Source organism: Pseudorasbora parva, chromosome 15, assembly GCF_024679245.1.
Source record: "Pseudorasbora parva isolate DD20220531a chromosome 15, ASM2467924v1, whole genome shotgun sequence".
Classification (NCBI taxonomy): Eukaryota; Metazoa; Chordata; class Actinopteri; order Cypriniformes; family Gobionidae; genus Pseudorasbora; species Pseudorasbora parva.
This window is the reverse complement of record NC_090186.1, coordinates 29,653,909-29,677,945: the sequence shown is the minus strand read 5'-3', so window position 1 is coordinate 29,677,945 and position 24,037 is coordinate 29,653,909. Positions and strand designations below refer to the sequence as shown.

At 38.1% G+C, this 24,037-nt stretch overlaps 1 protein-coding gene across 4 annotated transcripts in view; it reads left to right on the top strand.

The window, feature by feature from the left end:
• stxbp5a (syntaxin binding protein 5a (tomosyn)) overlaps positions 1–24,037 on the top strand; it is a 131,208-nt gene that overhangs the window by 62,940 nt on the left and 44,231 nt on the right. For all 4 annotated transcript variants that reach the window (XM_067417621.1, XM_067417620.1, XM_067417624.1 and 1 more), the window contains exons 5-7: positions 3,412–3,546; positions 18,444–18,507; positions 19,685–19,768. In XM_067417621.1, the coding sequence (XP_067273722.1) occupies positions 3,412–3,546; positions 18,444–18,507; positions 19,685–19,768 (283 nt within the window). The remainder of the gene's footprint in view (positions 1–3,411; positions 3,547–18,443; positions 18,508–19,684; positions 19,769–24,037) is intronic.

Sequence of the window (24,037 nt, the reverse complement as noted above, 5' to 3'; positions counted from 1 at the left end):
GAAAAATACTGTTTTTTTTTTTACATGCGAAACATGAACTCATGTTATATTGCAGACTGTAAACATAATCAAAGCTTCGAAAACACGCGAAGAACAGGACCTTTAAATAGACAGATCTGGACTGTAGACAGGAAGTCAGGCATATCCCTTCTACAGTGTTGGGTGTTTCAAAACAACCACTTTGTTTTAGCATGTGCAATGCAGTCAGACAAGTACCGTTCTCCTCGAAAGCACCAAACCCAGGCTCATCCATCGGATTGCCAGACAGAGAAGTGTGATTCGTCACTCCAGAGAAAACGTCTCCACTGAGTCCAGTGGTGGTGTGCTTTACACCCCTGCATCTGAGGCTTTGCATTGCACTTGGTGATGTAAGGCTTGAATGCAGCTGCTCAGCCATGGAAACCCATTCCATGAAGCTCTCTATGTACTATTCTTGAGCTAATCTGGCCGTTCACCAGCTTCTGTGTTTACTAGAAGCACGCAAGCGCAACTCGGCCGTCATTATGTTAAGCCCCGCCAACCGACTCTATACACGATGTGATTGGCCTGAGCAGAGTTTGGCGTAGGGATGCACCGATACCACTTTTTTGGAAAACGAGTACAAGTATGAGTACTTGCATTTCAGTACTCGCCGATACCGATACAGAGTACTTTAAAAAAAACATGATTTAAATTTACAGGTAACAGCTTTACTTTAAAAACAAGGGACTAGTTTGGAATTAAGAACATTTATTTAAAATGAAAAGCATGTTGTATGCAACATATTACAGAATAAATAATTATTTGAAAAAAATTAAACAGTGACAGTGCAACTCAAGTATTTTTTTCATAAAAGTATATAAATTCTGCGGAATTGTTTCGCATGTAAATAGCTTGTTGCAGCGTGAAACTCTCGTCTATCCACTGGGAGGTTGGGCTAATTAGTGACACGGGGCTACTCGATTGCCTGTGTTATTTTCACAGCACGTGGATTGTCTCTGGACATTTTCTCTCGTCTTGCAAGAGTTTGCTGATGTGTGGGTTGTGTTGGTTTAGAAGCGTGGGTAAACTCTTTGTACTCATTACTTTGTACTAAATGCACTACCTTTTGAGCCTCCTCTGGACAATTTCGCTGAGCACAATTTGCAGTCCGCCTTTGTTTTGTCGTATTCATGCACTTTGAAATAGTTCCACACTGCTGACGTATCTCGTCTCGTCTCGCCTTCTCCCCGCTCTGAGCTGTAGCCGGGCCTGGGGGCGGGCACTCGGCACCTGTGATTAACCCCTTACACGCCGCTCAAGCATAGACATTTCTCAGACCATGGTATCGTCCCCGGTATCGGGGGACTTTTAACGAGTACGAGTACTTTCGAAAATGTGGTATCGAGGCCGATACCAGATACCGGTATCGGTATCGGTGCATCCCTAGTTTGGCGTTTACAGCTCAGAAGTGTATTGAGAGTTGCTAGATGACACTCGCGGCAGATTAGATTTGCTGCCGCTAGGGTGCGTCTAGATTTCTAGGCTAGTTTATGAGTGCATTTTGAAAGCTATTTGAGTTTTTCATTCTCTCTTACATTTTAAATAATATTACATGTGTGATTTCTCAAAAAGCTTCTCAAATAGGGAGAAAAACAGTGAGCAGTCAGCAGTCCAACTTGTCATCTTTCAACGTCTTCTACATGCTGATGATGTGTGTGCGTGTGTCTCTGTCTGAAAGACAGAGGAAAGAAATGTGTTGAGTTTGATGCATGGTATTTCTCTCAACACTTTTCTACTCATGAATATATTCATGATGCTGCAAGGTGCTGGCGTGAAGTGTTGTTGGGGGCAGGTGTGTTTGTGTGTGTGTGTGTGTGTGTGTGTGTGTGTGTGTGTGTGTGTGTGTGCGCGCATTTGTGTTGCTGGGAAAAAGGAGTGTGAAAGGGGTGAGAGGTAAGCCGTTTGCACTGCACCAAAACAAACAAGCCTTTTGTTCATAAAATTATACCATGATGTGCTCTACCTTTTCTGTAAAGCACTTGTTCATCAATATACGTGTGAGTTTTGGGAAATGTGTGTGTGTGTGTGTGTGTGTGTGTGTGTGTGTGTGTGTGTGTGTGTGTGTGTGTGTGTGTGTAAATAGACCTAAGAAGAGTAGTATATCTCTGTTTTAGTGGTGATTAAATGGATGCCCAGCCCTTGACTTCAGTAACTTAACTTCCTGCAGTTTCATCCCTATGATATACAGCAAAAAAATTACTGTAGCAGCTCAGGTAAACAAAGCTAACAAAGCTTGCAAATTACATGCAAACATGTTTGGTTGAAAAACAATTGTGAGGTTCATTGATAGAGAAATATAATATCCTGACATTGAATGTGCAAAATGTTAAATGGGTATATCTCTCAAAGGTTGCTCATTCGTAGCTAAGCAGACTTGATAAAGCTGGAAATTATGGAATTCTGAAAAAAAAGAAGCTATGGAAGTCATGAAAAATATTTGACTTTTAAGTGTTTTTAAGTGTATTAGTGTTTTCTAATTTACTTATGAGAAATAAACTATTTAATCGATTGTTGACATGCAGTCTATAAAATTTGACTTAATTACATATCTCAAGTACATTGGTCTTGGGGACATGTACACATGAGTTTTATTCAAATGTCAGAATGATTCCAGACTTTGATATCTTGGCAAATCTGGACATAGCTTGTGACATCTCTTTTGAAACTCTAAAACAGACACTTAATAATAATAATAATAATAATAATAATAATAATAATAATAATAATAGAAATTAAAATATGAATCATTTTTATTATTCTTTTTACCTCCCTTTTTTACTGTTGTTAAAGATCTTTACAATCTGTTAAAAAGGACCATCATAAGTTAATGCAGAGCCTCCAACATCCCGGTTTCAAAAAACATTAAATTACCTTTCCACATAGGTGAGAAAAATGTCCCATATTTAATAGAACTGAAATGGTTTTGTTATTCCAGAAGAAACTACCAAAGGCATAAGTTTCAGTGTATCTAATCCATTGTGCTCTTATATTAGATTGCTCAAATATCCGTTTTGCAGCAGTCTTGCAGTGAATTTTGAGCAGCTGAAGCCTAGAATTGAAAGTATGATGCATGAGAATCCCTAGAATGCAGACTGCTGGATAAAGATTCAGCATTGATCCAAATATTTTAACAATTTATCTGATGCCATCAGACAAAAATAACCTAATTTGACCCCTGAGAATACAATGAAAATATGCTTCGTTGGGAATGTATCTTATAAATTCAGAAAAGAAAGATATTTAAGATAATAAAGTGTATTACAATCTCAATGGAGACATATGAGGCCTTTGTGGATAAATTGTTTTGCATGTGAGCGGTTCTATTCATTTAGACATCTGCTATATTATAAATTATAATATATTTACTCTTTCTTCATCCCTCTTTTTTAGGATAACGTTCTGTCATCTGCCCTTCCAAAGTAAATGGTTGTACATTGGCTCGGAACGAGGAAACATCCACATCGTGAATGTGGAGTCCTTTACCCTCTCAGGATACACCATCATGTGGAACAAAGCCATTGAACTGTGAGTGCCACACACACATTTGAAATGAAATGTAATCTCACTGAGTCTTGAAATCTGATTTGTAATATATCATATGTGCCACATCTGTCATTGTTCCTGTAGCCTTGTAATGTTTTATTTGTAACTAAGCGATCATTTCAATCAAGTGCCATTTTGAATTGTCGATTCACCTTCTCTCCCTCCATCGCTCTACGCAGCAGATACTCAGAGTTCTTCAATTATTCATTTTAACATTTTGTCAGCAGTTTTGTTTTCCTTCCTGACCCGCTGAAAAGGCTGCAGTGCCTTTGAGACCCAGACAGTGTAGACACGTCGCACATACAGACACACATACGTTTACAGGTGTCAGATCGGATCAGTCTAAGAATTGACAGATGCCCTGTCTTACCTCTGCTATAGTACTTAAGCATACAAACACTCGCAGACAGACACGTTGTGTCCCTTGCGACAGGAAGGACAATTGTTGAAAGAGCTGCTCCGCCCTTTTGCTGTTGTACCTGTAGTGACAGACTAAAGGGGCAAGTCAACATGGCTTTACTCTCATGTCACTGAGCAGGGCATTTTCTCCACGGTCTGTCTGACAAAAAAACCCCACATACATACTGTACATACATACATACATACATGGTTTAAGTCACAAAAGGCAACTTACATTTACTAATGGCCTTACAATGAAAGATTATTATCGGACAATGCATTGAATAAATGTTAAAAGGTACATAACACGCTTTCTGCCAATCTCACATTATTCTTAAGGACCTATAGAGTAGTGCTGCATCCTTCATATCTCTGAAGGGTCTTTAGTTTTATCAAATTTATAAATGACAGATACGCTGTACTGATTATTTCCAAAAACAGCCAAGCTCTTGGAGGCGTGCGACACACACACACACACACACACACACACACACACACACACACACACACACACACACACACACACACACACACACACACACACACACACACACACACACACACACACACACACACACACACACACACACACACACACACACACACACATACACACACACACACACACACACACACACACACACACACACACACACACACACACACACACACACAATGGATGTTTACATTATATAATCTTACGCACTGATTCCCAACAAAACACAGACACTCACCGCATGTGGTTTCGACTCATGACCAGGTACAAACAAACACACTTGCAGAACTCCGTTACTGCTTCAGGAAAACAAACTGCATCCACTGTTTCCTTAACGCTGAGTTATTTGGGAAGCTGAACAAGTTTATATTTCCTTCACAACCAAAAACACACTTCTTTAGTGACATTGATTTGGTGGTCAAAAAACAAAATCAGTGGCAAAGCTACAGCTGTGCCCATGTGGGCATGGCCACTTTGAATTTTTTAAGTCTCATCACATTATAACTTTATTTATTTACTTAAAAGAATGATTAAATACAGTTTTCAATGTACTGCTGCAAGAAACCAAGCAATGAAACCGCGCAATTCCCACAATATACAATAAAAGAGACAATTGCAGAGTTTATCCAGAATTCCCGTCGTCTCAGAGTAACATTGCAGAAGGACGTGCAAAGTTAAAAACAAACATTTCTAGTTTATAGTTATAGTAAACATTTTTAAACATATCATCTCTGACATCTCTCGCAGAAACGTCTCCAAATTTAGTTTCTTCCCCCGGCAATCATTACTATTGGTCACCCTTTACATCTCTCTGTGGGTTTTGAAATATTTAACCAATTAAAAGTATTAAAAAGAGCTTTTGACTAAACCTCATAGCTCCATTGGCTCTTCAAACTGTCAGTCAAACCTCATAACTGCTGCCTCTCTAATGAAGTGCCGCTGCCGCACGCTGATTGGAAATAGATCGCTGCTGCTTGTTTTGCAATGTTAGGGTAAATACAGCGAATAAATGTTTAAATAAATACACTTTTCTTTACTCAAGGAACACTATATATAAAGGATAATGTATTATGTGTTTGAGGAGCGGAGAGGAGTGTCTTAGACTATTGTCGCATTTGTCTTCGAGTCAATACTCTCCTAAATAGCCTATGTCAAAAAACAAAGGCAAAGCATGCATCTCTGACATTAATTCTCTGAAATCAGCTGTTCACAAGCCTCAAAAGTCCATTTGAGCTTGATTTTGGTCAAATGTTAATAATATGGTGACACGTGCAAGTGTCTGACCATAAATACATTCATACATCATGCTCTTTTGTAATTTTGAAATTGAAACTGTGCTGTGTTTATTTCTGATAATTTGGCATGCCGTTTTCATACTCGATACGATTTGCCGACCCGGTATTATGAAGCCCACCCGTTTGAACATTTCTGTCCTCGCCCCTGCTGCCGACAGCTTTTGCAGCCCGAACTGAAGCTCTTTGATAGGCATGTTCTTGCTCTCCCTCTCCCATTTCTCATCCGGGAGAAGTGCCCATAACAGAAATTCTGCCCTTTATGACGTCATAAAGGGCCATGCTCGAAATAAACTTTCCGAAGCTTATTCAAATCCTGAAGGAGTGTATTTGGCACAGAAATACTCCATCATACATAAAAACACTTTTTTTTTTTTTAATTGAGCCATGTTTAGCACGTAAATCCAACTCTTTAACTGTGTAAATAAGTGAAAAAGCATTAGCTCCTCCCCCCCCCCCAAAAAAAAAGAAAGAAAGAAAGAAGCTTTTTCCACAAGACGGTAACATGCTAAAGTTGAAAGTGTCTTAAAAGCAGTGCCATTTAAGTGTGTATGGAATCCTCCTTTCTATAAACACACTCAAAATGCGCTTCACAGTAGCTGCATCGCAGCAGCAAACCAAGATGGTCTGTGCCTGTTTGAGAGGGAGAAATTTGGCATGCCACTCTGCTGTAGGGATGATAACATTATGGTGGGTGTTGTGGGCATGAAGCCAGGGATTGAGAAAAACAGTTTGTTGCTGCAGGTGTCAGTAGCGGTGAGTTGTTTTAGAGAACAGGAGCATGTAGTTTTCCACATGACTGTGGGCTGTCAGGGATTAAGGATGGGCATAATGGAGTGTCCCAATGCCAAACTGACAAGGGGAGGCATGTTAGGTAGTAGGGGTAACCAAAACCATTTATTTATTTATTTATTTATTTATTTATTTAAGAAAGGGGGAACAATGCATATTAATGAACATTAAGACAAATATACCAGATTACCACAAATATACCACAAATATACCAGAATTATACCAGATTATAGCCTTAGGCTAATTTACATCTGCAGATCCCTGGCAGGTAGATGTTATACATAAAAGAAAGAAAAAAGGAAAAAACGATATATAACACAATAAGACAAAGACAGACACGCTAATACAACAATCAATATTAAAATACAGAATAGAACAGCGACGAATTAATTAGAGAAAGACGTACGTTTTTAAATCAGCATTTTTGATACCATTAAAATTTCAGAATTATTGTCACAAATTTCAATACATAAAAAAAGAAAACTGAAAGCTTATTGAAGACGAGTAAACGTTCAATGATACGGTAAGAACAAAGAAGCTAATTACAAGATAGAACAAAGAAATAATAGCCTATATCACTTGTATAAATTGTACAAAAAGTATAAAAACATGCATATATTCACTGTGTAAATTAAATACAAGTTTATTCTTATTAAAGTGAGACAAAAGTGATTCAGTCAAGAGGATTGAGAGATTTTCTCTTTTTTTGATAACAGCAGGTTTATTATGCTCCTGCCACTTTAAGACAGAACGTTACGCATTCATTTTCTTTCTCAGCTGTTCACTTAAGACATTAATGACTGTGTTTTTTGAGGATACTTGCAAAGACAGAGATTTTTTTAACAAGTAACCGTTTTAACCGTTTTTTAACCAATGAAGCCCAATTAGGCAGCAAAAAACTCACTCACAGCAGCTTCACTCACACATCTTTCAGACTGTAATCAGAAACCATCTCTCAGACCGCACACACGAATTAGTTCTCTTTATAGTATTGGACTTTAACGGTTTAAAATCACTTGTTTTTGAACTGCTATGCTTATAAACTAGGGGTGTGACAAGATTTCTTGTTGAGTTAAAAAGCTGTCTTGCCTCATATCTGATGGAGTGTGAAGGTGGTGAAGTTAGGATAGAATATGCCAATGCTACGTTTACATTAGTTTTGCGTTATATAGAAATAAAAACTATTTAATTCAGGTGGATAATCATAACAGTCATAAATAGTAAATCATAAATAGTAAAGCGCTCGCATTGAGCGTGTGTTACATGTTAGTGGATTAGACTATGGCGGAGGATTCATTGCGTGGCAGAAGCGGCAGACGTATATTTTTTAAAATGCACGTTCATTACCACCGCTCCCTATTCACAGAGTAGACACGATCATGAAAATTAAAGTGAAAGTAAATGGAAACGCACATTCAAATGCGATTTCAATATGTTACTGCTGTTTGAAACCGGCTTCCTGGGTCGTACGGATATCTCGATAGCCAATATGTCATCTAGTTACTGTTACCATCTCTTAGCTCTGTATCTGTATGCTTGAAGAAAAATTTGGTCTCTATTTGCACTTTAGATATTGAGTACTTTAATAATGGTTATTGTTTCCAATTGATATCTATGATCCGTTTGTGGGAAGGAGTTCAGTTAGGAGGTCAAAAGAAGCTCATGTGCGCTGAAGTCTGAAAAGACAATCATACAGGAGAGAAGCCAGTCAGTTGAGTTTTTGGCAAAACCTTTACAGTGCTTGAGTTTTGTTGTATTTTACTGTATATGATAATTCATACTCAGAAGGTAGAAATGAAATGACATTCATTACAAGTTGATTAGTTAAAACTAGTGATGGGGAGTCGACTCAAAGAGTCGATTCCTCGACTCTGAATAGCCCCAGTCGGGGTCGACTCTAGTACAGGAATCGACTCTCGGTGTCGACTCCGTTGCAGTGTCCGAAATCGCTAGTTTACTGATTGTTTACTGAATCTCTCATCTAAAGTACATGGCAGTTGCGTGCACTAGAAGCAAGGAGTGAATGAAATGAAGCGAGCCGCTGCCCGCGAGGTAATAGAGTGACGTAATACACCGCGTCAGAGAGCTGCCACAGAAACTTTGTCACACATTTATTTGAGTGCTTACTTTAGAAATAGAAAACAATCACACCGACTTTAGTTTTTAATTATAGGCTTCCTCCATGCTAGCTTTAGTTTAATTGATTGTATATATTATTGCAATAAATATAGATTTGGTTTCCCATGGTTAACGTCAATAAACTAACCATAAATCATAAAAATTCTGACATCAAGAAGAAACATTAATAGTGTGCATTTTTTATGTATAGGCTAGTATATTTAACTCACCTTTTAAGACAATGATCATGTGCGTTTAGCGCCATCACTCGACAATCACATCTTTTTTCTTGACTTTTCCTATGTAAAATTATTGGCAATACAGAAACATGACAGCCACTAAAGTCATCGCTAAATTGGACTAATTTGGATGGCCACGCTAAAAGTGTGCGGTTTTAATAAGAGGATTTTAGGACTTTGTGTCAGGAGGAAATAATTTAAATATGTAACAACAGCTATTTTTTTCTGATTTCTTACCCTGTTTTGATGTGAAGTAAATGGAGTCGAGGAGTCGATTCCATAGACTCCGATAGTGGGAGTCAGGAATCGGAGTCGACTGCAAAAAACCTGGAATCGAACACCCCTAGTTAAAACATTTAAAATGCACCTGCAAACATTTTTTCTACTCATGTATTTCATCAATGAGGACTTCTTAAAAATACTATGTAAAAATCTTGTCTCGTCTTGTTCTCGTGAACCCAATCTCGTGTCTCGTCTCGTGAGATTAGTGTCTCGTCACACCCCTATTATAAACGCATGCAAACAATAAGCTTTCGTGACTGTGCAGCACAGCACCGTCAGTGTCACTGCAATAGAGACGACAGTTCCAAATCTCTATTGGTTGACACATTTCTACCAGTTCATCATGTCTACTGGTATATTGCCCACCCCTATTAGGTGGTTTCATTTTTAAGCTGTTCCCAGGTGCACAGACTACAGCATAGGCTATCTCAAGCCAGACACAAAGAATCGCCACCGTGCCCTCCGGACAAGCAGATTGTCTCCGCTATTCAAAAAGAGTCTGTGCATGTCTGTTTGTGTGACAGCGCTGTCATAAATCCACATCTCCGCCAACAAAGACAGTGTATGGATCTCTCCTTGGCCAAGGTTAAGAAGACAGCAGTAGGTCTTGAGGCATGCTGGCACTGTATACATACCAGCACAGTCATTAAAACAGCATATAGCAGAAACCTTTATGATGTTTATTGAAGGTCTATTAACCGTCTGACATCCATTTCAGACACTCAATTTGCACAACAGGTATTGCTGCTTAAAGCAAATGGATGCAATCGCTTAAAATGTGAGCAAATTGCATCCTGGATTTCGCACGTTTACACATGCACAGCTGGTACGGATGGAAGTGGATGCTGTGCTGTGGTTTTTCCTAATGACAGGAAATTAAACTTCATGTCAACATACGTTCCTTACAATCAGAGAGAATTCGTAAGAATAGGAGGTATGTACATTTGGTATTTTTAGACCTCAGAAAAGGATTGTGTGTAAGAGGGTGTATGTAGGTGTACGGGTGAAATTATGCAATCATAAGGTGTCTTGAGTGAATGGGACAGTGCGTAGTGAGGATGGCAGTTACAGAATGAGATTTTGCCCATCCTATTCTTGTTGCCATGGTGATCATCTCTCTAAATCCAGCCTGCTCCTCCTAAAGTAAGGGCTGAGCGATAGGAGGTAACTATGGGGACATAAATGAGGAATCTTGAAGTCTAAGGAACAGAGTAAATAATTTTTATGTGCATTTTTAGGGCTGTCATTTTAAAATGACAATAAAAAATGCTATACAGTGGAGTTTACAAGATTTATCATGCTGAATTTTTAAGATTTTTTTTTTTTAAGAAACATTGTATTTTCCTGTTATAGGACGGCTTCAAACTTAAAATCAAGTACCCTATTTTTGTGAACGTGTCTTTTGTGACCAGCTCTTTGTTTATCGTGGACACATTGAGACTGACAGATTGACTTTTTATCTATTGAATACTTTAACTGCAATAATACATTTTTCTTATCTTTATGTAAAGGATTTATTAGCAAATATAGATTCAAGTTCAAGTGAGCTTTATTATCATTCTTCTATATGTAGAGATATGGGAATTAAATGTTGTGCCTCACAGGAACAGGCTACATATACACATATAAAAACAAAGGCATGCGGTATATAAACATATAACATACATTTACAGCTAACCTATTTATAAGGAGTAATCTTACTATGCATATACTTTACATAAAAGTTTGACATAGTTAAATGTACACATGAAACAACACATAGTGCAGTGATGCAGAAGACAAGATGAGAGAAAAGTGTTTAAAGTGACCGGACAACAGGGAGAGATGAGACTGTTAACAAAGGTTTGTAAGATCCACTTACCCACCTATGATTTCGCTCACCTACTATTACACTACATACACTGTTCACAATTGTAAACAATTTTTGAAATGAATAGTCATTGGGGGACAATAGCAGCAAGAGGTTATGTGTGTGGTGGAATGGGGTTGGAGTGTTAATGTTTCTTGTTGAGGATGTAGAGGTTTCAGGGCTCTTGCAGCCTGTGGAAAGAAGCTGTTGAGCAGTCTGGCATACCGTGCTCTGATGCTCCGGTACCGTCTTTCTCAAGGCAGGAGCTGGAAGAGACTGTGGGAGTGATAGGTGGGGTCCTTCACAATGCTGGTGGCTTTGCATGGAGCATCATGCAAGGAAAATGTCCAGGATGGAGGGGACATTAATGATCTTGCAGCTGTGTACACTGTACGCTGCAGTTCCCATACCAGACAGTGATGCAGCTGATCAGCAGTGCCCCTGTAAAATGTGTTGAGGATGGGTGGAGGGAGACTTGCTCTTTTAAGATGGCGTAGTGTCACGATTCATTAGTGTGAGTGATCATGAATACCATGAGAGGGCACTCCACCCCGGACTGACACTCTATCATAAACTACATTACCCATAATCCTTTGCCCGGACTCATTTGCACTCACTGTTTACACCTGTGTCTCATTATCCTGTGTTTTCCTCACCCTATATAAGCATAAGCCTGGTTATCTCTGTCATTCATTGCAAAGTCTTGTTTAGTTTCACAACTGCATTTCTGAGCGGTTCCCTGGCTTCATGGTTCTTGGTCTTGGATTTCTTGCCTTCTCTGTGGATTGCCCTTTTGCCTGTCACCTTCTATTCTGGTTGCTTTATTGAACTGATTACCTGTTATGACCTCTTGCCTGTTTTTGGACTACGTTTGTGGATTACCCTTTCATTTAATAAACACTGCATTTGGATCTCCTACCTTCTGTCTCATAGCAGTAGTGATGGCGAAGTGAAGCTTTCTGAACCAGAGTGAAGCTTTCAGTACAGTTGTATCAAAAAAAGGTTCATTACTCGAAGCTTTTCAAGTCAGAGCTCAACGAGGACCTCTGCTGGTGAAAGTGAGGGAAAGCGCTGTATCGCAAAATGTTTTGCAACCGACGCATTATCTAGAAGCAAAAAGTTAATTAATGGATTGATTAATAAATTAATCAATATATTATATATGACACAATCTGTTCCATTGCATACTCCTAGTAACTTAAACCAATAAAGATATGATTTTGTATTGTGAATGTGAACATTTTTCCTGTTTGTAAACAAATGAAACTCACGAATAAAGGAAGTATGCTAAATAAATGCATGCACACAAGGAAAAACACACACACTTTCACATGATTATAGAAGGATAAGCCTATACTTGTCTCTAATGTATGAAGTCATAGGCTAGTGCGGATTAAATAAATAAATAAATAAATATATGTGGCAGAACAAAAGCCAAATAAATGATCAACCTTATTGGGCGAAATCAAATGAAAGTGTTCCCACATTTCAGAACGCCCTCTCTTTGCAACAGGGTCCATAACAAACTCGCGCAATACAAAAGAAATAGTTTCATTTTTTTGACACACGCTTCGGAGCTTTGGTGTCACTGTTAACATCACTACATAGCAGTTCGTTACATGTTGTGTCTTCTTGGAGACTGATCTTGTGTTGCTGCCCATAGTCAGTGGGAGGTGATCAACAGAGTTTCTCCTGAAGTCCATCACAACCTTGTTTATCTTTCCCATATTAAGGGAGAGGTTGTTTGTACCACACGTTACATTGTTGTTGCAGATGAGGCCAATAAAAGCCATTTATTGTACATCGGTCAATAGTATTGTTTAGAATAAAATAGTGTAAAAGTATACTATTTTGAATAAATAACATTTACATTTACAAACATTTTAAAAATCTATGTTAAAGGGTAAATAACACACAGTTTCTGCCAGTCTCATGTCAATCTTGAGTACATATAGAGTACTGCATCCTTCATATCGCCAAAGAATCTTCATTTATAAAAGACAGACGCTGTACCAGTTCTTTCCAAGAACAGCCGAACTCATGGAAGCATGCAGTGGGAGGAGCTTAAGAGTCACGAACACCCATGACACACAAAAACAACAATACATCATGGCATCATCTCTGGATAACTTTCGATTCACTATACACACAACGATTGCCAACAAAACAGACATTTGATGCAGTTTTGCTCACCGCATGCGGTTTCAACCGGGAACAAACAAACACGCTTGCAGAACTCCGTTGCTGCTCCGGAAAAACAAACTGCATCCACTGTTTCCTTAACTCTGAGTTATTTGGGAAATCGACCAAAAACACACTTCTTTAGTGACATTGTTTCGTGGTCTAAAAACAAAATGATAGCGCTGCCGATAGTTTCCATGGCTCTTGCTCTTGCTCTTGCTCTTGCTCTTGCTCTTGCTCTTGCTCTTGCTCTTGCTCTTGCTCTTGCTCTTGCTCTTGCTCTTGCTCTTGCTCTTGCTCTTGCTCTTGCTCTTGCTCTTGCTCTTGCTGATGTGTGCACGCACTTATCCGGGAGAATTTCCCATAAAAGCAATTCCACCCTTTATAATATCATACAGGGCCATTCTCAAAAAAACTTTCCGAAACTAGTTTGAATCCTGGAGGAGTGTATTTGGCACAGAAATACTCATATGTCCAACTAGTTATTGAAAATTTGGCCATGTTTAGCATAAGAATCCAACTCTTTAAAATGTGATTTCTACTGAATGACACTGTTACGTTTGTATAATGATTACAGCCAAATATCTGTCGCAAGAACTATTAACCCAAAACAAACACTATAAACAGTGGCTTTACTATAGTAACCAAATCAAACACAGAACCATGTTTCGCATGCCTGTAGATCAACAATACATAAAAGCTATAATCAAAGAATAATTTAACTAATTCCAAGTTCGCTGTTGAGATTTATGTTAGGTGTTTGTCAGATAATGTTAAGTATGAATGAGCATTTAACAAACTGGTTTGCAGAGCCAAACAGCGTTGTCATTTGTTTACGTCTATGCTACAGCGTACAATTAACAATACAAACTATTACAGCAAAACACACAGACAAAAAATAAATCATACTTACAAGGTTGTGGCCCATTTTTAAAGTTGGAACTGCTCCATCTTTTAGGACAAGCCATAGTGTGAATCCTGCATTGAACTCGCGAAGATCGTGGAAGCTTTCCTCTGTAATATGTGCAGCACAGATAGCGAGATTTGGGTAATAATTATGAGGGGCCGAGTTAAAAATAAATACATTTTAACTAGGGCTGGGACTTTAGCGCGTTAATTAAGATTAATTAACTACGGGACTTTAACGCGTTAATTAATTACGCAAAAAAATAACTAACATAATTTTAACCACACTTATTTTTGCACCGCGGAACGTTTTTCAATGAATGAGTTTCGACGGACCGATTATACTGGAACACCAACTAGCGCTCACCTCACGAGTCACGACAACAACAAACCATAGTGAACATGTACGAAGAAGCTGATGAGGCCGCTTTGCTTAGCCCCGTGGATGGGAAATTTTGTTTAAAATACCGAAAGGATGGAAGCGTCGACAAGAGCATGGTTGTGTGCAAGCTATACAACAAGGAATTTGCGTATCACCGCAGCACATCGAGCCTCAAATATCACAAATATGCTTTTGCTACACTTAATGGCAAACATTGCGCTGGTCTGCTGGACTGAAATAAATAAAAATATTTTGTTGATTAAGCTTATCTATTGAGTCATTATTCAATGGTATGCTAAAAATCCATGTGAAAAATTACTTCTCATTGTTCCAGATCAAATATTTATATGCAATTAAAATGCAATTAATTTCGATTAATTAATTACAAAGCCTCTAATTAATTAGATTAATTTTTTTAATTGAGTCCCGGCCCTAATTTTAACCATTGATCCCTAACTCCCCCATCCCTAGGAAGGCTAAACAAAGTGGACCTGCAATCCGGATGAAAATAACAGCATTTCATTGGCATTGCGGCAACAACACTCCAGACTACTAACTATACCACAGCAACTCTTCTGCTCAGCAATAAAAAATGGCCTCGCCCTCCTTATTTAACATTCTCGGAGGAGGGGTTTATGTAAATATTGGGGATGTCAGCAACCCTGGAGGAATGTATTTAGTCCCTACTAGCTGTTTGCTGTAGTTCGTAGAAAAAAAAGAAAAAAGAAAAAAAAAAGCAAATATCTCCCTTTGCTTTAAACTTTGAACATTGTAACTTTGCAGATGTTGTTTATGTTCAAACAACAACATTACACACTAGTTAAAGTTAGAAAAGTAAAATCGGTTTTACCACCGCTTTAATAGTGTAAATAATTCAGAATGCATGAAATGGCATTAGACTCCCTTAGCTCACCCAAAAATGAAGTGATGTCATTAATGACTCACGATTAGACTCAAAGATTAGACTCAATGATTAGAATCTCTTGAAGCATCGAAAATACATTTTGGTCCAAAAATATCAAAAACTACAACTTTATTCAGCATCAGTCTTCTCTTCCGCGTTTGTTTTCAAACCTCAAATAAAGATTCAAACAGCCATGAATCAGTGAATTGATCAATGATTCGGATCGCCAATGTCTAGTCATCTTAGCAGTTTGGATCGCGTGTCAAACTGCCAAACTGCTGAAATCACGTGACATTGGCGATCCGACTACTTTGATGATGTTTTTATTCCCTTTCTGGACATGGACAGTATAGTGTGCATAGACTGCATATGCTCTGGGACTAAAATATAAAATATCTTAAACTGTGTTCTGAAGATGAACAGAGGTCTTACAGGTGTGGAGCAACATTAGGGTGAGTCATTAATGACATCAATTTCATTTTTGGGTGAACTAACCCTTTAATGTTAAGTTCATTTAGTCATCACAACATTAAAATTCATGAATAATATATGAAAAATACCCTTGCATCTCCTCTTATGCCATTTTGTAAAGGTGATGGGTCCCATGTTACAGATTTTGATTCCCTCTGTATCTGTCAGTCACATTGCTGACACCCAACAAACACTGGAGGAGAAAGATGCAGATCACGACCCCTGTCTGTCGAACCTCCATCACCATAACAGACGTATACTGCTCTGTCTCTCCACATCACGCTGTAGCTTAACAGTATGTAGCTGGAGGAGAGAGAAGGACCCCTGTCTATGCCACGGCTGTCACCACTATAGGCGTCTAAGCCTGTGCCTGAGTGCCGTCAACAGCACAGTTGGCCTGCTGGGTAGTCAGAGGGTACAAAGGAATAAGACTCCTGCCAGTACAGTCAATGCCTTATGGGTGTCCACAGTGTAGTCCATGCTGAATTAACACCTACTGATGGCAAGGCAGCTTGTAATGTTTAGATAGAAAGATACTGTAGCCGAGTGTATCAGAACAGCAGATACACTGCCTTTTTACACTGCTATATTTATAAGGATGAACTATTTTGCTCTATTTCTTAACTAAAGTAATGAAGGTATATTATTCATTCTCTGTAAATGAGTGGGCAGTAGTGGTCTTGTAAAATTTCTCGCTTACACCATTGTGTCCCGGGGAGATCTCAAAGCTTCTTTTATGTATTTAATGAAATTTTAACTGTGAATAATCTTGAGGTTTAAACTGACTGTCTGAATGTCAGTAGAGACATATTTCATATTTCAAAAGCCTAATGGAGTAAGAATATGGATGGAAATATTCAGATTAGGTTGGTTTCAGCTGGACAACATTAAATATAAGATGTCTCTATAGGGGACTGTCATGAATTATTCGAAGCATTATGTAAAGCCTATCATTTTGAACGGCTTTGCGTGGCAAGAATCCCACTCTTGGGTTTTGTAATGTATTGTTAAAGAGGATATTTTTATGAGGAAAACCCTATTTCAGTGGTAATAAAACTATGATCCCAGCCAGTGCTGGACTTCTCAGGCCATCAAACCTTTTAGGGATGTGAATCTTTCATTAAGGACATTTGGATGTGTGTTTGGATGTCAAGATGTTAGTTTTGGGATATTGGTGTTTAAGTCTGGAATATGTATTGTAGTGTTGGTGCGCATGTTGGGTAACAATCATACTCATATGAGACAATTGAGAGCATAAACTGCCATTCAAAAGTTTGGGGTCATTTAAAAGAAAAAAAGAAGGAGAAATGAATACTTTTATTTAGTAAGGATGTATTCAATTGAACAAAAGTAACTTTAAATTTAAGTATATTAAATTTGTATTAACTTTATATTCATCATAAAATCCTGAGACAAAAAAAAAAAAAAAAAAATCACGTTTCCATGAAAATTTGGAACATAACAGTCTTCAAAATTGATAATAATAATAATAATAATAATAATAATAATAATAATAATAATAATAAATGTTTCTTTAAGCAGCAAATTAGCATATTAAAATGATTTCTGAAGGATCATGTGGTACTGAAGACTGGAGTAAATATGCTGAACTTTGGAATAAATCACAGGAATAAATTACATTTTAAATAATGAAATAAAGTTCGTTTTTTTTTTTAAATGTAATAATATTTCACAATTATACTGTTTTTACTGTTTTTCGATCAAATGAATGCAGCCTTTGTGAAACAAAACAAAACTAAACTAAAAATCGTATCAACCACAAACTTTTGAACTATAATGTATGTAACAATACAATTCTAACATGTCATTTTTTTGTAAAGATGTCCTTTCTCCTTAGGCCATGTCTACACTAATAGGTTTTCATTTGAAAACGTATATTTTTCTCTCCGCTTTGGCCTTCCGTCCACACTGAGACAGCGTTTTAAGTCAATGAAAATGTATCGTTTTGAAAAACGGATACATTTGAAAACGCCGCCTTCGCGTCGTAGTGTGGACTGTGAAAACGGAGGCTTTTTAATACGATGACGCATTTTTAGCCATGTGATGCAGTCATGACCAATTCAGCCAAGATGGTGAACGATATTGTACAGTAGTTGTTTTGTATACTTTCTGTTTTGACAGCCTTGTTAAATATTAATGTCAGTTTGTACATACTGTTAAAAAACTCAATGCCTTTTCTCGACATTGCCTCAAAATTTCAAAGAGTAAATAAACGAGTAGCGGAAATGACGCAAGTCGAAGCGTCTTGGATTTGCTCATGCGCAGTACGGGGATGAAAGCGTTTTCAGATGTCTCAGTGTAGATTAACATTTTTTGGAAAACGATTGAAAATGATAGTGTGGACGCGGAGCGTTTTTAGACGAAAACACAGTTTTTAAATTTATCCGGATTAGTGTAGCCTTAGTTTCTCTCTAGCTCACAGTCAAACACAGACATCCCCAAAGATCGTTTCCTCACTGTCTTTATACTATATTTCCCGCCATGTGTTTAAATTCCTCTATCCTTTCCATGACTAACACCCGTCCCAAATCTGTCTCTCTCCCACAGGTCCTCCAAGGCCCATCCCGGCCCAGTCGTTCACATTAGTGACAATCCTATGGATGAGGGCAAGGTATGGAGATGCCTGCACAACTACATGAAAACAAACCAGCACTCCCCACCATGAATAATTCATTTCCCTCGCATCGCACACCGCTTTTGTTTCTTTCCATTGTGAACTCATAAGACATTGCTTTCCTACAGTGCAGCACAGTTCAGTAATTGGGTCTAATCTCACACAGCTTGTTAGCAAATTATGTTGTTTTTGAAAACAAATGATCGAGGAGATATGGAAGAGATGAACAAATGCTCCAGCTACTTCCAAATGCATCTTTTTAGGCATTCATTTCACCTTCGCTAATTGCTAGTGCACAGTCAGAGGGGAGCAGAGAGACCGGCGAACACCTGCTGAGGTTTTGCCTTCATATGGATGACAAACTGTCTGTCTCTTTCTCTAGCAGCTGGGAGCTCCTCATAGGTGCCTTTAAAGTGATGATCCACTCTCACTCACACTCTCTCTCCCATCTTACTTCTGACCCTGAACGGGGCATTGATCCATAACAGGTCCGCTCAGTTCTTAATGGGTCTTGAAGTCCTTAGAGACATTGTCCCTCCCTCTTGGCTGACAGAACTCTGACACTTTATCAATTTATATACTATCACTGAATCTCTAAGAAGAACAAAGAGGTTTAGAAACTCGGATGACAGGAGACTTGGTGTAATTTCTAAAATAATTTCCTGGTCATTCTTTTCATTGCATTTACAATAACTGCGGAATGCCAAAGCACTATAAAAGTTAGTATATCAAGTCATACAGTAACTTTTTGTATAGGATATAATATAAATCAGAAAGCAAGACATTCCACAGGCAAATAAAAGTCATACAGGTTTGGAACGACATGACAGTGAGTAAATGATAGAATTTTCATTGCCGGGTGAGGTATTTCTTTAATAATAAATGTAGAGTTGATTTATAGAGATCACAACAACTTGCTTTGCACATTTCTTTTATGTTTAGATCGGAATGTTTTGTCTGATTTATTGATTTTCTTTGAGAATTGGATTACCAGTCAGACAAAAGGACTTGCGTTGAGAAGCTATTTAATATTTACTTTGCTGAAACACATTTCTTTTTAGATTTACATCGCCACCTGCATGAACTCTCATCAGTTTACAGGTCAGGTTTACAGACTGACGGTGTATTTTCCTTCTTTTCTTGTCCCCCCCCACATCTTTTCTTCTCGCTTTAGCTCATAATAGGATTTGAGTCTGGGATCGTGGTGCTGTGGGATTTGAAATCAAAGAGAGCTGACTCCCGGTACACTTATGATGAGGTATGTATTGTTACAATGTTGTATTCCAGGCTCCTGTCGCCTGCAGTGGCAAAAACGCTTAGAATATGGAAATGCGTCGCTCAAATATTCATGAGATGTTTTGATTTTAATAAAGGATGCTGATTAGATCTCTTTAAGTAGGAATATAGTTCATCAGCTTGATGCTGCAGTGTCAAAAGAATCTGTATTTTAGGAGAGACTGGTTTTAGGGAATGTGTGGTGGTGTGTAGTGTGTTTGGATGCTAAATTCCTCCTTTTCTCAATGTCAATCATTCATTCATATTGACATTTTCTTTAGAAATGTTCTAAAAAGTGGAGGGACACATTATAAACCTTATCAGCATGACTCATGAATATTAATCACGTTATAGAATGTTCCTCCACTGATTTACTGAAAGGCAAAGTCAGCCACAACAACCATTTTAGGATTACAGTTTGAATGTTTGTTCTGTCCACGGATCTTGCTTCATCTTAAACATACTCTAGTATTATACTGTATACTCTATTATGTTATAAAAAATTAATTTCTGGTTTATAAATGGACACTACCGTTCAAAAGTTTGTGGTTGGTGATGTTTTTGAAATGTTTTTGAAATAAGTTTTTTTATCCTCACCAAGGCCACATTTATTTGATAAATAATATAATAAAAAAGTTATATTGTAAAATATTATTACAATTAAAAATCTACAATTTAAAAACATAATGTCGGTAACACATTACAATAAGGTTTCATTAGCTGACATTAGTCAACTACATTAGTTAAAATGAACTAATAATAAACTGCACTTTAACAGTATTTATTCATCTTTGTTAATGTTTATTTCACAACTTGTTTTTGCTAACATTCGTTAATGCATTGTAAACTAACATGAACAAACAATGAACAGCTGTATTTTTATTAACTAACATTAACAATTTAGCAAATACAGTAACACATGTTTTTTCATGGTTAGTTCATGTTGTCTTTACTCTCTCTTTTGATCAAATTAATACGTTATTGCTGAATCAAAAGTATGCATTTCTTTTAAAAAACAACAACAACTGAGCCTCAAACTTATGAATGGTTGTCTAATAGAGAATGTGTAGCTTTTTTATTTTTGTTAGATTTATAAGTTTGTTATACAATATTTTTTTACTCAAGATGCAAATTATGAATGCATTTTTTAAAATATGTTGTATTATCTCTATACAAATAAACTATAATAATTATTAATAATAATAATCATAATAATAATATCCTAAAAGTGGAAGAACTTTGAGGAATTTTGAGAAATTTTAAGGATTGTTGTTCCTCGCCTCTGAATTTTTTCATTCATTCATTTACTCGATATCTCTTGAATTAGTCGTGAACACTTTATTTCAGCTTTTCAAATTATTTTTATTTATTTATTTATTTATTCCGGAGATATTCTTTTTGCCTGCATGTCCTGGGAATTATTACCATGCATCTGAAAAAGCCCCCGTAGAACAGTTAATCTGCCATTCCAGTTTAAGCTGGTTCGATGGCTTTTGTCAACAGTGGCAGCCAGCGTACATTAGTTATTATGATGAGCATTATGTGCCCAAAGCAAAGTGCAAAGAAATTATAACCGACACTCTGTGCTTTTTTCCCAGACATACAAGCACACATACAAACGTCAAACCCATCTCTTTTTGTAACTCCCTCATTGGTGTGTTAGCGTTTATGTGTGCGTGTGTGTGCGAGTGAGAGTTAATTTCTCGGAGGACAACTCATCTGCACCCTGATGAATGACTGTGCCTGGCTGGATGTCTGATTTATTCCTGCCTTCATTTAACTTGATTGATTAGTACAGCAGAGATAAATGTCCTACAATTCACTACTCCGTAGGGGTAGTAAGGTGTCATTTCAGCTCAGCGCAGAGTCTTGGCTGTACCACGAAACACTATTGCTTGTCTGTCAGACCCCCCATAGTGCTTTACTGTTTATAATAATGGAGGAGAGTCCAGGGCAAGGTTCCAGACAGGTTGATCAGACTGTCTTTAGTTATGCAGATGTTGCCTGAGAACCTTTTTATCTTTGAAGAGGTCACAGAAGTGCAATAGACAGCAGAATTAACATCATATCAGATCATGGGAAGCTATTAGTGCTGAAGGGGTCACTGAGGTGCAGTGAGCAGCAGAATTAGCACAGCGGCGAGGAGCTATGCTGTTATAGATGGATGGAAATGCTGAAATAAGCAAAAGCACCAGTGCAAGTAGCATAAAGGGTGTATGGACAGACAGTTTATCTCTATTTTTCTGTGTATAAAAGACTTTCTCCGTCTTTCTTTCCGCTATCCTTCGCCTTCTCCTCTATCATTTATGCAGTTTTGTGTGCGTTGAGTAAAATATACAGCAAGTATCAAAAAAAATTTTTTTGTACATTTTCTTCTTGCTAATTTCACATTTTAAAGCTGCACTATGTCATTTTCTGTCCGCTAGAGGCCACCTATTCAAAACAAAGGCGTAGTTTGATGACGCCAAGCTTGAGCTGAGAATCTTGAGACATGTGGTCTTCACCTCACAACCAGTGGAAAAAAATAGGATAGGACTCGAGCAGAAATCATGTTGATTGATGCGGTTATTAACGTTACTGTAGTATGATGCAGTACAGGACCGAGTGTTGTGGAGCTGAGCAAGGCCGCTTGAGCGATTATTGCGCAACACACGGCTCACGAGCAACGGGACTTTTATTATGATGTATAGATATACTTTTTATTAAATAAAGCTGCGTTACCTCATACTCCTGATCGGTCATAAGTATGAGGTAACGCAACTCTGTTTATCATATGAGATACATTTAAGTGTGTTTAAAATTATGTTTTGACGTTGCTCTGTGACGTTGCTCTGTGCTCTGTGCACACTGCTAAGAGTAAAGCGTTCTTGGCATATAAAACCCGAAACCGAGGTTAACGCAGAGGGCGCTAAGGTGTTCTGTGTGGTTGCTAGGGTATTATTGCTTATTGGTCGAAGTCAAACAAGACCTATGATGTCTATGATTGTGTCTATGGTGCTTTATTGTTGTGAGAGGTTGCCTGGGTATTCCTATGTGGTTGCTGAAGTGTTCTTAGTGATTTTAGTGCATTGCTGTGTGGTTGCTTGGGTTGTTGGTTAGGGTATTAGGGTATTTTTTACTGGACCAAGTATAAAGAGCCCAGCCCCATGTATCTGTGATATTTTAGTATTGTGAAAGGTTGCCAGGGCATTGCTATTTGGTTACTGAGGTGTTCTGAGTTCATTTTAGGGCCAAAGACACACTGATGTGTATGGTGATAAATAAAGGCTTATTTATCATTAAACAAATAATAAGCTGACTTCAGGTAACTATTATCTAAGCAGGTTAGAAAAGCATATGCTGCATGTATAAACTAATGCCAAGGTCTCTAGTAAGAGATTTGGTAAGTTTATATTTACATTTCACACAGTTGGGTGATCAGTCCTGGCAGTATAGGCAAGATGGATTATTAACACACCACTGGTTATGCGGGTAGCGTGCAGTGGGAAGGGTGCAGAGTTGTGATCCAGTAGTCGTTGTCATGCTGGTCTGAAGGATGCAGAACTTTGATTGTGCCACAGGGGTCATTAAAAAGTGGACAAGGAAGGCAGCTGTGCCAGTCAAATCTTCACAGGGTCCATTGCAGGCTGGCTGTGTCACTGAGGAGCAGTGTGGGACAGGCAATGTATGCCGATGCAGAGGTCCTTTGTGGACTGGGCTGTGCTGCTGGAGGAGTCATAAGGATCAGATAAGATCTCTCAATGAGAGAGCCCTTTTGCAGCTAGAGTGCAGCCGAAAGCAATATAAAAGGTTTTGCTCGCAAAAGCTTAACCTCAACTGTCATGTAGTGTCTTTCCTCGTCAGGTCAGAAGCTCAGGACGTGGTGTGTCTGTTAGTGTCTCCTTCCCTGTTGAGTTGAAAATGCAGAACAAGGGTGTGTCTAATAGGGGGGAACTATTTATCCCTTTCTGATGATGAGATTAATAAATTTTGCGCCTTTCTGATCCTGGAGTGTGATTGGCCACTGGTGTCCGAAGTAGCCACAATGTTGCCCACCCTAGTGGGAAACTCATTAGCATAGCATAAAGTGGCATGTTAAAACAGTGTCTTTAATATTTTACCCATGCATTATTTCTTTACCAAACCTATTTTAAAATATAGCAGCAGCAGATATTTGTAAACCAGCAGCCATATCACCCTGTAGCCCAAGACTGGTTTCCTACTGAAGCTAAGCAGGGCTGAGCCTGGTCAGTACCTGGATGGGAGACCAACT